Below are 15612 nucleotides of genomic sequence, written 5' to 3' on the forward strand. Positions count from 1 at the left end.
CTTGGGAAACCAAAGTTTCTTGACTTCAGTTCAAACAATTTTAAGTGTTCATGTAGGGGTTTCACAGATGTTGTTTATTTCTCTACAGCCCTCTCAGGAGTCAGCACACTGCCACTCTTTTTTCAGTTGTCTTGAGAATAGTATAATGTTTTTGAAAGGGTGGAGTGAGACTCAGTGCTGCAATCCCCACCCACTGTAGAATTGAACCGGATAATAAAATAATGGGGAGATAAAGAGAGGAGCAGGGAGAAGGAAATGGTTTCTCATGAGCTGTTAACAGAGCCAGGAGAGAAAAAGGGAAAAAAGCATCTGGCTGATAATTTATTACACCATCTTTAGGAAAAAAGAGAATAAAAGAAAAAAGAACTTGTCTGTGAGCAACGTAACATTTCTCACCTACTCAATGACATAAAGTGCCCAGAACAAAAATACATTCTGGAAAAGAAGATAACATCATGTGGAAGCCTGCAGTGTTTTAGCTCTACTGGTGGGAGTTGAGAGCAGGTGAACAGATTGTTTAGTATTAAACTAACCAATGCTAAATGAATATGCCTGATAGTGATGGTCATTCAAACTCTAGAAATGCCCTGAGAATAATGTTCACTGTATAATACAAACTAGTTTTTGTTTTGTTTTGTCTTTACAAAACCTGATTCTTATAGCTGCCAAATTGTCTAGGCCAACTCATTCCTTTTCAGTGCTGCATAACCATTCTGCCACTGCTAAGTCTTAGAGAAGGGGTAGTTGTAACAGCATCTAGTTCCTACACCAAAAGTTATCAGCATATTTTTAGTCTAGAATTACAGTATAAATATTGACTACTGCAATTAATATACCATTTGCTGCTGATGGAACTGTTTATTCTTTCCTGGACCATTGAGTGCTGTGAGCTTGTTACGGTGTTGCTCATTCAAGTGTGTTTCTAGAAGAGATGTTTCAAGGAAGTAGTCATTGTTATCACAATAAAAAGTTTCCAATGTATGTTCAAATTAGGTCAAATTGACAGAAAAATGGATATTTGTCTTAACAAATAGTTTCATTTCTTGGCATGTGGCACTTGGTCTACAGCTTTGCATAATGTGCTGTATCATATGGATTCAAACTAGTACTGTCTTTTCATTTGAACAGAGTTTGAGTTATTTTTAACAATTCATCTTGGAATTCTTCCAATAAATCTGTTTTTAGTTTTGCAAAGTGCAGTAATTGACACTGATGACTGAACAATTGCATGCTGTTTCTAAACAAATGCATATGTTTGCATGTTTACTGCCTGTTTTGCATGTCTGGTGCAAATATGATGTAATATCCTCCAGAAAGTAGAACAGTACCTCATTTAGCAGAGCGTATGTTTCTATGTTTCTTCTTGGTACTGATGATACTTCAGTAGGAACCTCTGAGTCCCACTGGGATTTAGCCCTTGTCATGTTTATCGTTGTACCAAGTAAAACTGTAAAAGAAATTCATTGCCTCAAAGTAGATAAAAACTGAATGAGGAAGATCTTTTCTATCTTAATGTCACAGAGCTTGCTTTTAGGATCCAGATCTCCTTAGTTCCTTCGTACATCTCTCAGAGGCAAAATTTTCTGTGTGGGCTTAATTTGAGCATCCTGCAGTTTGTTTTTTTTCAGGTAGGCCCTCCTTTGTACTAATTGGCAATTCCTGAGATATGGTTACTATTACACTAAAACAATGTGGCTTTCGGTACTGGGACTCCATGGAACGCTCACTGGGATGTGCGTAGAATTCTATGATGACAAACAGTTCCCTTAAATATTACATGTATAGCTTCGAGAAAGTTTAGCCTCACAGAAAATAACTTTGGAACATGTACATATATAATTTATTGACATTTGTGCCATGTTTACATCCAGGATGGCCTAATTCAACATCTGTTCCTGATTAAAATGAGCATCTGATATTTTACAGATAATTATGAGACATGAGCTTATCATCTTCTAGGCCTAACAGACAAATTGGAACCAAGCTCTCTAGGTGGATGGTAAGGCATGGTTCAGTGCTGGGTGCAATTCTGATCACACTTTTTGCATTGTTCTTCAAGGTTTATATCTTGTACCCTGTATGCAGGCAGAAGTAACAGCAACTTCAGTGTTATATCCTAGGATAAGAAAGGGAAGAAAAAAAAAAAAAAGCAATGAAATTTTTTCTTGAAAGCTCTGCTTCTGTTAAACTTTATTCCTTGCTTTACTCTAAAAATCGGAATTTATAATCCTTCTTTTGCCCTGACAAGTAAGTTTATCAGATAGCAAAGGAATGAATTTGGGGGAGGACATAAACTACTTGGTGACAAGGATATGAGGAAAGACTTTGTTACCTAATAGGCTGTCTTAGAAAGGTAAGTTGGCTTATAGAAAAAACAGCATCAACAGCAGGAAGACAGCTGTGTACCATAAGAAAACCCACAGAATTGTCTTATCTTGTCCTAGAGCGAGGTGCATAACTCATTATTATTCATTATGAACTTTGAAGACTAGCTCAACTCTGGTTAACAAATACAACTTCCAGTCCTTAGTGTTGGTACTCCACACAAAATGGGTACTCCTCTTTGGTCAGTGGCTACAATTACATTAACTAGAGAAGAATTATTACTCTGAAATTAAGCCTGAAATGTCCCAGAAAGGAAGGACTGTGATCTTTGTTTCTTCTTTACCTCTGTAACAGTATTTCCTAGAGATGCAAGCCTGTGAATAGATAATCTAACATATTAACCTCTGTTAACAGCTCTGTTAGCTGCAGCATTTGATTTCTTTGTGCTCCAATTTATCTATGTGCATTTATGGATGTTTGTGTGTATTTATGTACAAAACCAGAAAAATACATTTTCTTCTGGCACTGGTGTCACGTTCCTTCCTTAGGACCTGATAAAACAGGTGGAAAGCAACACAGTCAGAAGTAGTGCAGTACAATTGCAAATATCAGCAAGGTATTGTGAGTTCAAATTGCAATGTAAAACTATGCTACTACTGCTAAGGGGTCCCTTGTACAGAATTCACCTGTCTGATATGCCAGTTGTGTTTAACGCGTTTCCTTTGAAAAGGTGGTAAGGTAGGAAAAAGAAATTTTTAATCAGATAATTAAAATGCGTATCCCAAAGGGCATCATCACAACTCATATAGCTACCCTTCAAAAGCAGGTAACAATTATGTAGTCTTCAGAGCTGTAACTCCTCCTATAAACATTTTAATATTAAGAAGTTAGACAATTTCAGTTTCACTTGTGCTCTGAATTTGTTTCATTTGATCTACTAAGCTCTGCTGGAGTTGTTGTCTTCATAACTATACATTTTATTCATTGCCAGGTATTATCAGCCGCCAGGAGGCAGAAGAGTTGTTGATGAATAAATCTGAAGGAACATTCCTGGTGCGAGTCAGTGAGAAAATCTGGGGCTATGCGTTGTCTTATCGCCAGCAAAGTGGGTTCAAACATTTCTTGGTTGATGCTTCAGGGGATTTCTACAGCTTCTTGGGGGTAGATCCAAACCGACATGCAACACTGACAGATCTTATTGATTTTCACAAGGTAACACTTGCTAGGTAGAGATCAATAGCTGAGTGGAAGGGATTAATAATTTAAAGATGAACTGTGTAATTTGAAACCACACTGGAAAGTAGAAGTAACGATAGTGGGGAAAAGAATATACGTATGTATTCTAGAGTAAGCCTAGCTGTAACATTTATAGTTTGTGTCTGTCTTCTGTTGCAGTGAATCAGAAGGCTTCTCCCTTTCTTTCAAAAGCTTCAGTATTTATTTGTGTTCCCTTCTAAGCAGATTCTTATGCGATGTATGCTTTCATGGGATAAAAATGAATTAATAAGGGCTGACAGAGCTAACACTTTTTGAGCCTCTTTGCTTTATAAAATTGGATTGGCGATACCACAGGAAAGGTCTTTTAATGAAATTTCAACATTCTTCAGCCTTTGATGTGAAGGCTGTAATGTGCAAAATCATAGGAGCAGGGCACTATGGGAAAGAAGGGAATATGCAGGTTTTCTCTTGTTGGGATGTGCAAAGGGTTGTTCCTTAGTATCCAAAACAATCTTATGAGAGTAATTTGCTTGAAGTCTCTGGTGAGTTTAGATGTGCTTGAATTACTTTGCCTCTTTGTTTCCTGTTTACCAGATGGAGACTAAATAGGAGCACTGTTTCTGATGGTATAGGTTGTCTTCATGTTGCTTTTCTCCCTTAGCCACCCTTACAATTTCTCTTGATCTTTTTTTTTCAAGATTTCTCTGCATTTCATTTTTTTTCACCCTTTTGTCACTCTCATTTCAAACTAATTATTTTTTTCTTCTTTTTTTTTTTTTCCCCTGCCTTTTCTTCACAGCATTTATTTTTTCCAATATTCAGTCTTTCAGACACTAAGCAGAGATTATATTTCTTCTAATTTCCATTCTTTTCTAAATCTCTCTGTTATTCCAGCTAGTTTGCAACATTTCTTCCAGCTGTAATCCTTATACTGCAATTGTTATTAGCAGTATAATACTGTAAGTCAACTTTTTTGTAATTTTATTTAACAAAATGAAGCTGACTTTCTCAGAATTTACATTTCATAAAGGAAAAAGGATTATGACATGACATCCTTCATAAAAACATACATAGTCACTACTTAAATAGGATTTTTAGGTGACCAAATCAAAAGATAAATGAATCAAGGGCAGAAAATCCCAAACTCATTCAGGTTGGCTGAAAAAGATTAGTTTGTCCTGTTTTCATCACAGCTTTTCTCATCCTAGGCAATCACTGTACCAGAAACCTATCTATTTACAGACTTGACAGAAGCTGAACAGCTTTTAGATTATGATGTTTAAAAAAAAAAAAAAAGTTTCTTAGGTATCCCCTGATAATAGTTAACAGTTATCAGAGGAACTGCTTTGTGTTTAATGTCTCCACACAGTTCTCTTTTAACTGTTTAACTTAATAGTTACATTAAAATTCGTCTCTTTGACTATTTCAGTAGGCATCTTATTCCCTCACTCAGGTGTTTTTTCTGGTAATCAGCTACGCAATCTTCACAGAATCACAGAATTTCTAGGTTGGAAGAGACCTCAAGATCATTGAGTCCAACCTCCGAGCTAACACTAACAGTCCCCACTAAACCATATCCCTAAGCTCTACATCTAAACATCTTTTAAAGACTTCCAGGGATGGTGACTCCACCACTTGATGTAAATGATTGCATAATGGACACACTCTCTCATGCAGCTATTGCTATGCTGTTTGGAAAAAATGCTACTTACTCATTGCTGTTTTTGGCAAGAGTATAGCTCCCCAAACCATAAGATATCTGAACTGAGGGTTCCTTTTCACTTTCAAGCAAAATAAGCAGGGCTGACATAACTACTTTTATTTATTTATTTATTTATTTTCAGGTGCTTATATTTATTCATCTACTACTGCTTCATTTCAGTTAAAAAAAAAATAAAGAATTAGAATAGGTCATTCAGCTGACACATATAAGGGATGGTAACCATTAGCTGGAAGAACAAAATTCTTACAGAAGTGAGTGTGAATGCTCGTTTTCTATTTGCATTTAAGTACTTTTGAGAAGGCAGGAATAACACATCCAACATAATTGCTAAATCTTTGTATTTACTTCCTCATAATTTTCACAAAAGTATTTAATTTGAATAATAACTTTCTGAAGTTAGCCTGGTGAGTGAAAGAATGACAACTGCATGTGTCCTGAGGAAATCAGGCACTGAATATCCATTGTATTTTTTAATGGAAACTAGATGCCTTTTGAAAGTTTTAGGCCCAAAATTTGGATCAAACTTTATGCTATTGTAGTCAATAATATTCTGAATTCTGACTCATTTTGGTGCATCTGTAGATCTCAAACTTCTATATAAAAAAAACAAACAAAGACCACACAAAACAACAACAACAAACAGAATTGTTGTTACTCTAGAAGTAGCGCAAAGACCAAGTTCTCTAGTTTTCTAGTAAGATTTTTTTTTGGGGGTATTTAATTTATGAGAAGAGATGCTATTTGTAAAAAGCATTTGTAAAAAACAAAATGTAAAAACATTGTAAAAAAAAAACATTTACCTTAGCAAGGCTAATATCTTTCAACTTTCTGTAATCAGCCAAAAAGCTGTTACTGTTGTGTGTGAGCGCTCAATATAGAGCTCTTCCTCAGTCCACCTGGGGAAGCTTCTTTTATCCCACCCACTATGGAAGTAGCATAGTAGGACTGGCATGTGTGTTAAATTAACCACTGAGAACACCCTTTACAGGCATCTATAGATTTTTTCTTAATATAGCAACTTACAGGTAAGTCAAATCACAACCTTTTTTTGTATAACAACTATTTGATTTCACTATTTGATACTAGCCCAAGTTACTACCAGCATGAATACAAAATAAACAAAGCATGAAGAAAATGAGTACTTGATAGGATCCCTTTTCTGTCTTTACTTATTTTATCAAGTATTGCTTGTAATCAATTACCAATTACAGTGGAGTGTGGTTTTTTATTATTATTATTTTTTTATTGGTATTGGTTTATTTTCTTGAAAGACAGGGAAAGGCTTGGACATCTGTGAATGATATTCTAATTGGTTGTATCTTTTTAGGAAGAAATCATCACATCCTCAGGTGGGGAGCTACTACTGGAACCATGTGGACAGCAGAAGAATCCACCAGACTACAGCCCTTTATTCGAGTAACCAGGACTAACAGTAATGTGTTTTGGATAGCTACAGTAATAGATAGCTACAAAAGTAAACACTGAAAAGTAATTAAAAAACTTTCAAAGCCACTAGTTTTGTGGCCAAAATAAATATCCTCATTAGAAGACCTAAAATATTTCTGTTTCACATCTGAATTATCATTATTATTCATATTGCTAATATTCTGAAGATGAGAATTTACTGTCAGATTACAAATGAAGACTGTTACCAGAAATTTTTAAGAGGTTGTGGCCAATTGCACTGAAAGCTAAGTTTCTATCTTAATTTTCTTAATGTTTAAGATTGAAAATGCAAAATCATATACTGTAACAGCTAGAAATATGGGTGGGAATTATTCATCAAGTATTGTATGGAGTACCAGTATTGTTGAATGGGTTCCTTTTTCCAAAGCATAGAATCATAGAATCATAGAATCATAGAATATCCTGAGTTGGAAGGGACCCTTAAGGATCATCAAGTCCAACTCTCGACACCGCACGGGTCTACCCAAAAGTTCAGACCATGTGCCTAAGTTCACAGTCCAATCTCTTCTTAAATTCAGACAGGCTCGGTGCAGTGACAACTTCCCTGGGGAGCCTGTTCCAGTGTGCAACCACCCTCTCTGTGAAGAACCCCCTCCTGACGTCCAGCCTAAATTTCCCCTGCCTCAGCTTAACCCCGTTCCCGCGGGTCCTGTCACTAGTGTTAATGGAGAAAAGGTCTCCTGCCTCTTGACAACCCCTTACGAGGAAGTTGTAGACTGCGATGAGGTCTCCCCTCAGCCTCCTCTTCTCCAGGCTGAACAGGCCCAGTGACCTCAGCCGTTCCTCGTACGTCTTCCCCTCCAGGCCTTTCACCATCTTCGTAGCCCTCCTCTGGACACTTTCCAACAGTTTCATGTCCTTTTTATACTGTGGTGCCCAGAACTGCACACAGTACTCGAGGTGAGGCCGCACCAGCGCAGAGTAGAGCGGGACAATCACCTCCCTTGACCTACTAGCGATGCCGTGCTTGATGCACCCCAGGATACGATTGGCCCTCCTGGCTGCCAGGGCACACTGCTGGCTCATATTCAACTTGCTGTCTATCACGACCCCCAGATCCCTCTCTTCTAGGCTGCTCTCCAGCGTCTCATCGCCCAGTCTGTACATGCAGCCAGGGTTTCCCCGTCCCAGGTGCAGGACCCGGCACTTGCTCTTATTGAACTTCATGCGGTTGGTGATCGCCCAGCTCTCCAACCTGTCCAGATCCCTCTGCAAGGCCTTTACGCCCTCATTTGAGTCCACAACTCCTCCAAGTTTGGTGTCATCAGCAAACTTGCTCAAAATACCCTCTATTCCTACATCCAGATCATTTATAAAAATATTGAAAAGTACCGGCCCTAAAATGGAGCCTTGAGGGACCCCACTGGTGACCGCCCGCCAGCCTGACGCAGCTCCATTTACCATAACCCTTTGGGCCCTGCCCGTTAGCCAATTGCTCACCCATCGTATGATGTTTTTATTTAGCTTGCTTTTTATAAAGCAAGGTTTGTCAGTTTCTATTGACAATCTCATCACTCAGTGATTCACTTTTGATAACAAGAGATGCAGTCTTAAAATGTCCTTTTGCAGTTTGTCATTGCTAAAATGTTTAGGTATAGCTGGAAACTTGCCATCATGCTTTTGAATATAGGCTGACAAAGTTAACCACAGCAGAGACAGTCAGAACAAGGTAATTCACATTTTATTTATGATTTCATGCAGTCCAGCTGCCATGGAAGGAATTTTACTTCTGTACAGAAAGTGGTTAGTTTCTTCTAAATTAGTTATTCTAGTAACCACAGTTTGATTTGTAGCAGCAACCACAACTCGCACTGACCTTGTCATATTTTGTGTAGTGATGTACAACACACTGGAGATTCCTAGCTTTATTTTGCTATAGTACCAGATACTTTCCTTAGCTGAGCTATAAGTGGTTACTCTAACACCTCATAATAAAGCAAATCAAGAAGTGCAGCAAAAAAGCAATGCTTATTACCTGGAACAGTTGATCTTATTTTACATTTCTCAAATGAGAAGACAGCTGGGCTTCTTGCAACTAGTAGTTTTACAGTGGTAGGACATTCTATTGCTTCAGCTAATATCTTGAGGAACAAATTGACTTGGAAGCTAGATAAGTGGGCAAGATACCCAAGTTGTTTTGGAATTTTGTTAAAGTGTGGTCCTCTGCAGGTCAGCAGGGGTGGATCCCCAAAATGGAATACAGCTTTGCAGTTCTGAATGTAGATGTAGAATTCCTCTATTATGATCTACAATCTCTGTTAAATGAGAAGCCTGGTATGTCTGATCTGGGTCCACAATACACCTGGTAAAGGTATATACAGACATGAATCCCACTGGTGGAGCTCAGCACAGGGCAATTCACTGTGCTTTTCAAACACGGACTGTATAGAAACTATCACAGAAAGTTGTGTGTGTTTTTTTTTTTTTTTCCCTGATATAACATTCAGTAAGTGCCCTTCCAAAGAGCCCCCATATCTACTATCTTCTTTCTCAAAAAACTAGCTCTCATTTTGCACCCTTTATATAGGCATCTCAAGAATCTCCCCATCTTCAGGTTATTTACAGCTACACATGTTTCATTACAGAAGAACTGGACCCCTACTTTACAGGAGAAGGGAAAGGGACATTTTAAAGTTAAGTGTAAATATACAAAGACTCTGAGGCCAGAGAGCAGCAGTTGACTGTAGGACTGATAGTCCGAAGACAGTACTGAATAATTAAGACAATATTTAGACATCTAAACATCTTTGCAGACAGGTACATTGCCTTAAAGAACTGTTTGTTTGCTGTTTCTTTAAAGGCATAAAATGACTTCTTTTAGGAGAAGTTGCTCAGCATGCTGGAAAATATATATGCAATTTTCAGAGTTTTTCTGAAGATTACTTGAGCCGTTGTACACAATTTTGGGAATGTTTAAATACAGAAAATTGAAAAACTTGTTCAGTAAGGAATTCACATTTGTAGAGACTGTTAATAATACCACTATTTATTTCTAGTTACACAATTTTCAACAACTTCCTGCATTTTGTTTAGTGGATAAGAAGGCTTGGAAATATGGCTCTGTATATTACACGTCCTATTGTGATGTAATTAACAACCTACCAGCAGTTTCATTTTCATTTCAGACTACATTTCTTCTAATTTTGTAAATTCTTCTACCTATTCCATCTATTTCTTATGCTGGGTTTTATGCTGGGCTTTACCTGGCTTTAAAATAAATTCCATGCAAGTTCCTCTGCAAATGAAATTACTGTCTGGAAAACTGCAATTTCATCTGAGAGTTTTATTATGCTAATAAATGTCAGAATTCTCAAGTAAAGGAATTGCCTTTTTTTTTTTTTTTTCTCCCGCAGAAATAATAATAATAAAAAAAACGAGTCATCCAATTCATACAGTATCAGCAAAGAAAAACTCAACAATATATAACCAGAAGCAGTAGCAATAAAATTCAGTGCAGCTTAACTGAAGATAAATTTCAAAGGAAACAAAAGGAGATCATAGCAAGCAGAAATTAAGAAAAACAGAAGCTTTTCTTGGTAGACGTGCAGCAAGGGCTGTGGGGGAAGTACGATTGTGGAGATGATTTCTAAGCTACAATACTTCTTTTTGCCCTGCAGAAATTCAGTGGACTATGAAAAGGTAGCCATTTAGTAGGAAGAAAAGAAGGGAAAGCAGTGAAGGAGTAAACCTGGAAAGCGAAGAAAAAAGAACAGGAAAAATATGCTTATCTGGTTGTTTTAGAAGCATTTTGGATTTCTGCTGCCCTTGGAGAAAGACACTGCTACTTCCCCTTTGAAGGTTACCCTTTTACTCTGTAGGCCTCAGAGATTTCAGCTATGAAATGAGTTTGAGCTCCATCTACATTGGAGCTAGATTTCACACTATTAGTCTACAAGAGTTGTCCACCTCTTGGTTGGAGCCTTGAACACCGTGTTTGCTTCACTCTGTCTGCGTCTACGTTTAGTGTTATCTGAAGCTGTTCATCTCTGTATACAAATCTTTTTAGTGCTGCAATTTCATTGTCTGAAATGGCCAGCTTTATTCTATTATACAATGACCTTTGAGTCTTGCTTTCAGATCTAGATTTTTCTAGCAGTAAGTCATAAGAGGTAGATGTTATGGATTTTCATTATAAGATTTCCCGTCAATTTTTCTTGTCAATGAGACCACCGGGAATACAATGAGAGACCTATTATGGTAATTCTGTTTCATAGGGAAAAATGCTACAGCAATAAGGAAAACTTTTAAACACTTAAATGAATCGAACTTTTCTTTATATCTGTTTCACAGCAGTAAAATATGGCATGCAAGTTCCAAAGCTTGTTTGCACGTATCTTTGAAAAAGCAGCTCTTGAAAATTTATTCTTGCTTCTTCCTGGATCCAGAGATGCATCTGTTCTTTCTAATTTTGTTTTAATCTGTTATATGTGCATACATAGACATCTCCAATTTACTACTGCTGTCTTCTGTAAAGGAGAGCAAAAATCAAACAAAGAAACTGACAGCAATCCTGGATGAGATTTTCAAGGCACCATAAAGAATGTAGATGCCAGTCTATTACCTCTTACAATTACTGTAGTGAAATAACTATCTAGTATGAGTATTTACATATTATTAGATATGTAACAGCATAATCCAAGCCAACTATTAAGTGTGGAAACCATCTTGTGCTGAATAAGTATTGAGTAAAATATAGCTCCTGCCTCAAGAGAAATCTACTTAAAAATTTTAGTTTTAAGAGAGATTATTTTCAGACTTACTGAGTAGAAACTGCTTCCAAAGACCATGAATTCAAAGTGAGAATTTCCAGTAGATTTCAATGACTTTGAATCAAATCCATAAAACCTATTTCTCTGCTGAGGTGAACCAAGGTTAATACGCTGGTTACAGTAAACCAATTCAGTTTTGTAAGAAATAGAGATCTGCGTCTGCTCATTCTTCCCTTGAGTCCCCACAAACCTGACTACAGAGCATTAATGGAGTTACACCACATTTCACTGCAGTCTAAACTGTTCTCTTTACGTAATGCCACAACACAAACTTGATCTCAAGTGAAATGGGGCAGTTTGCAATGGGAGAAATTTTTCTCTTCCTTTGTATAAGTGAATTTGTTTCCATCATTTATAAGTTGGAGTCTATTTTTCAATGATTTTCAAGGACTGACTTTCCTTTCTAGCCTAGAGGCTATTATGCCTCTACTTTAAGATTCCTTTTTCCTTTCCCAAGAGAATGGGGTTAGTGACCTCTGTGAAGTAATAACATGTCCCCTGGCTGGGCTATCAATTGCAGAATGATGTGTTTGCACTTGACCAGATGTTTGATTTGTGTTTCCTGAGATGAATCTTCTGGATACATACTGTCTGATGATAATGATACATAATTGAATTTTATAGCTAATTTCTTTCCATGCAAGTGCTGCATGAAATCTCTTCAAACATTTGTTTACTGCTAGCAATTAGTCCTGTAGCTTGTATATTTACATTATGACCCGTAGCTAATGCACATTTTCTACTAGGCTGGAGCCTTCAGTGAATTTGGTCTCTTCTCTCTTGGAGACTACTCTTTCAGTAGTTTTCAATTAACATAACAATTTTATAGTATCTTTATTAAACATTGATACTTGATCTTTCTTATGGAGAAGAAATTACCACAAAAGAGACTGGACATTTAATTTGGTCCTAATTGTGTCCTTTTGATCTGTGTGCAAAGAAAATACTTAGCATGTTTTTATGTCTCCTTTAAAGTTTTGCTGATATTTCTGCCCTATTCTCAATTTTAATGAGAATTTTATGTGGGAGAAGATCATACACTCATGAACAATGGAGAATAAGAAAGAAAGGAGCTAGGACTGTCTTTATTCAAAGTGGTTAACATACAACAGCTGGCAAAGTCTTTGATTTATTATTTCCTGAGACAGAGTGTATTTCTTGCTTAGCGTTCAGAGGATCTAGGCTGAGACCTACTGTCCCTACTTTTCCCTTATACAACGGAAACAGAAAAGAGCTCATACAGAATATGAAAATGGCCCAAACTGAATTCAATGAGTAATGTTACCCCAGGAGTGGTAGAGAAGTAGGATATAGAAAAAATAAGTGAAGATCTCAATCATAATATGGTAAAGACATTTTTTATGTAAGTGTGTAGAGCTAGGAGTATTTACATATTCTTGTTTGCTAGAAGTCAGTTCTTTTAATCATACAGTTGTGATTCATGGTCAACCATATGAAGATATGAGCAATCTTAACAGTCCTGTTATTCAAAAAAATCATAGAATTGCCTGAAAGGAAAATCAGAAATAATTTTCTTAGACAAGAGTTATCATACATTACTATACAGTATTTGAAACATAGAATTTTTAAATGTGTTATACATAACTGTTGGGATATGAGAATGTAAAAACTAGACACTGCTCACCACATAAAGCATAGTGAACTTATTAGCGTCATTTTTATAGCACTTAAGATTCAACAAGGAATAAAGCTATCCCAGGTTATACCCCTTTCCTGTAGGGAATGCTGTCAATGTTATAAAAAAAGAAAATATCTTCTCATCTAGGATTTTAAACTTAATAGTGGACTTAAATATTATAGCAAAACATTTCAGAGACCTACACTAAACACTGTGCTGCACTTAGTAAGATACACTTGAAAAATTTGTTCTTTGTTCTCAAACACCTCTTTCTAGTGAAAGCCTGATACTAATGAGAAACATCTTTTCAGTAAAATACATTCAAATCCAACTTTATGGAAGTTGCATTAAGGTATATGTTTCATTATCATTTTTAGCATTAACATTTTATCTCAGGGAATCCCTGGAAAAAAAATAAAAAATAAAAAATTAAGAGCAATGACCAAATGCATACAGTTCTGGTCTGACTACTAGACAGTGTTTTGTTACCTCCTCAGTGCTGCATTCAAAGCATGCTAGTTCATCTATTTTGAATTTCAGTATGCTGTATGCTACATTGGAATGTACCTATATTTTTAAATAACAAAACAGTTGAGAACTGTACATGTGAACAAATTGTTCTATGGGACAAAACTGTGTGCCCAGTTCCAATACTGAGCCCCCACATCCACTGGAACTCGTGTAGCAATTCTTAGTTGATAAATATGGGAATTATTTATAAGGACTGTCAGTCAGAATCACTTTTCCTGGAAAGAAATGAAGCTACTTTAAAATGTTCCATTTAATGAAAATTTAATTCCATTTAATTTTGTTTAATGTTGCAATGTTTTAGAATTAAAAAGCTTTAGTATCTACAGGCATTTCTAATTGCAGAAAACAGGAAAAGTATGCAAAAAAAATCACAAAATTTATATTGTTTAGTCTATAAAAGAAAAAAAATGTGGTGTATTAGGCTGCAAAGTCAAGACAGATATTCCATGTTTTTGACATCTGATTAGGTATCCATTTTCTCCCTATTTCTTTTTAAGGCAAATGGAAATACCCAGGGAATAGCTATTCAAAATTTTAACCCCATTAAATGGTCTGATTTAACAACTGAAATATATTTATGAAGGTTAATAGATAATATTTTCTCCTGAAAAATCAATCTAGCAAGGTGGATAAATTCAGCAAAAAGAATGAATATTGATCACAGTTTTGAATATTTTGCATTAAATGCTTGGATCCCTTCAGTGTGATTTCCATTTTTACTACTATGAAGTCTGAGTACTGAAAAACAATTAATTTAAAAGGAATAATAAACAATACACTGGAAATTAAGTCTGCTATTCCAGTTTCTCTGAAAAAGGCTAATTCTATCTGCCCTATGGTTATGTAAAAGACTAAGCCTTTTCATGAACTTTTTGCAGGAAAAAGTTGTCATTGTGACTAATCACAACAGCAATCTCCTTCTGGATGAAGGACTCTGATTAAGAAATGGAAAGTCCTGACTCCATGTTCAAATGCTAAATGAAACATTTGCAATGAACCAGTTGCATGCAAATGAAAAACATTTAAAAACAAAACCAACCAAACAAAACCCATTTAAATCAGAGAGATTTTTTATATACAGGGTATATGAGTTATTCTTGACTGTGATTCTGCCTGTAACTTTAATATATGTACACAGCATATACACATGTATGTCCTGCAGAGCAGCCATTGTCATGTAGGGAAATGGTTTTGACTCCCATTGTTCACCTTAAGCTAGACTAGAAACTGATTTCATTCAAAGTTCCAGGTAGTGTGGTATCGGCTCCTCTGTCATTGGTTATTTGAGGTTATGTTGGGTTATCAGAGAGTGTGAATAATTTTGAAACCATGAAATATTTCCATGATTTGAAAACAAATTCTTCCCCCTACCTGCCCTAGATGAGAGTCAGTTTTCAAGGGAATAAAAGGAGGTTTTATGAAACTGTTGCAGCTATCTTTTTCCTATTGGTGAGCAGAGATTTACACAATTCATTAAGGTCAATGAGAAATAAATGGGGAATAAGGATTTCACAGCTCAGTCATTTTTTATTTATTCTGTCCTATAGCACCGCACATATAATTGTGAAGCGCTAAACCGGCTGTTCTCGGAAGTTGTTCAAAATCCAATGGACTAAAAATACTCTGTCTGCCAAGAAGACATTCAAGGTGATTTGAAAAGGTTTGGATGCTTTTACGTTGGGCCACTGTCTGCAGATAAATTAAGAGGCATCAGGGCTTTTTTTTTTTTTTTTTAAAAATTCTTTTCTCTCTCCTTGTTCCACATACCTATTAATAATGAACCAAATTCACAACAATCAATGAGAAAGCTGCCTGCTGGCTAATACACTGTTTGTAATATGGTGTCTGCACCTCCCCACGGTGCTAAAATTCATTTCAAGTTACACTTTAGTAATTGATGATCACTTGCCATATCCCTTTATAAAGCTTTTTTATCAATG

The 15612-nt window shown here is 36.3% G+C and overlaps 1 protein-coding gene across 1 annotated transcript in view; it reads left to right on the forward strand.

Annotated features, from left to right (window-relative positions):
- SH2D4B (SH2 domain containing 4B) overlaps nt 1-6686 on the forward strand; it is a gene marked incomplete at both ends in the record, with an annotated part of 63236 nt that extends 56550 nt beyond the window's left edge. The window contains 2 exons of the mRNA XM_082765069.1: nt 3317-3537; nt 6594-6686. Coding sequence (XP_082621195.1) covers nt 3317-3537; nt 6594-6686 — 314 coding nt within the window. The remainder of the gene's footprint in view (nt 1-3316; nt 3538-6593) is intronic.
- Between the last annotated feature and the right edge of the window lie 8926 nt (nt 6687-15612).

Source organism: Aythya marila (assembly GCF_965140915.1).
Source record: "Aythya marila genome assembly, chromosome: 7".
Classification (NCBI taxonomy): domain Eukaryota; kingdom Metazoa; phylum Chordata; class Aves; order Anseriformes; family Anatidae; genus Aythya; species Aythya marila.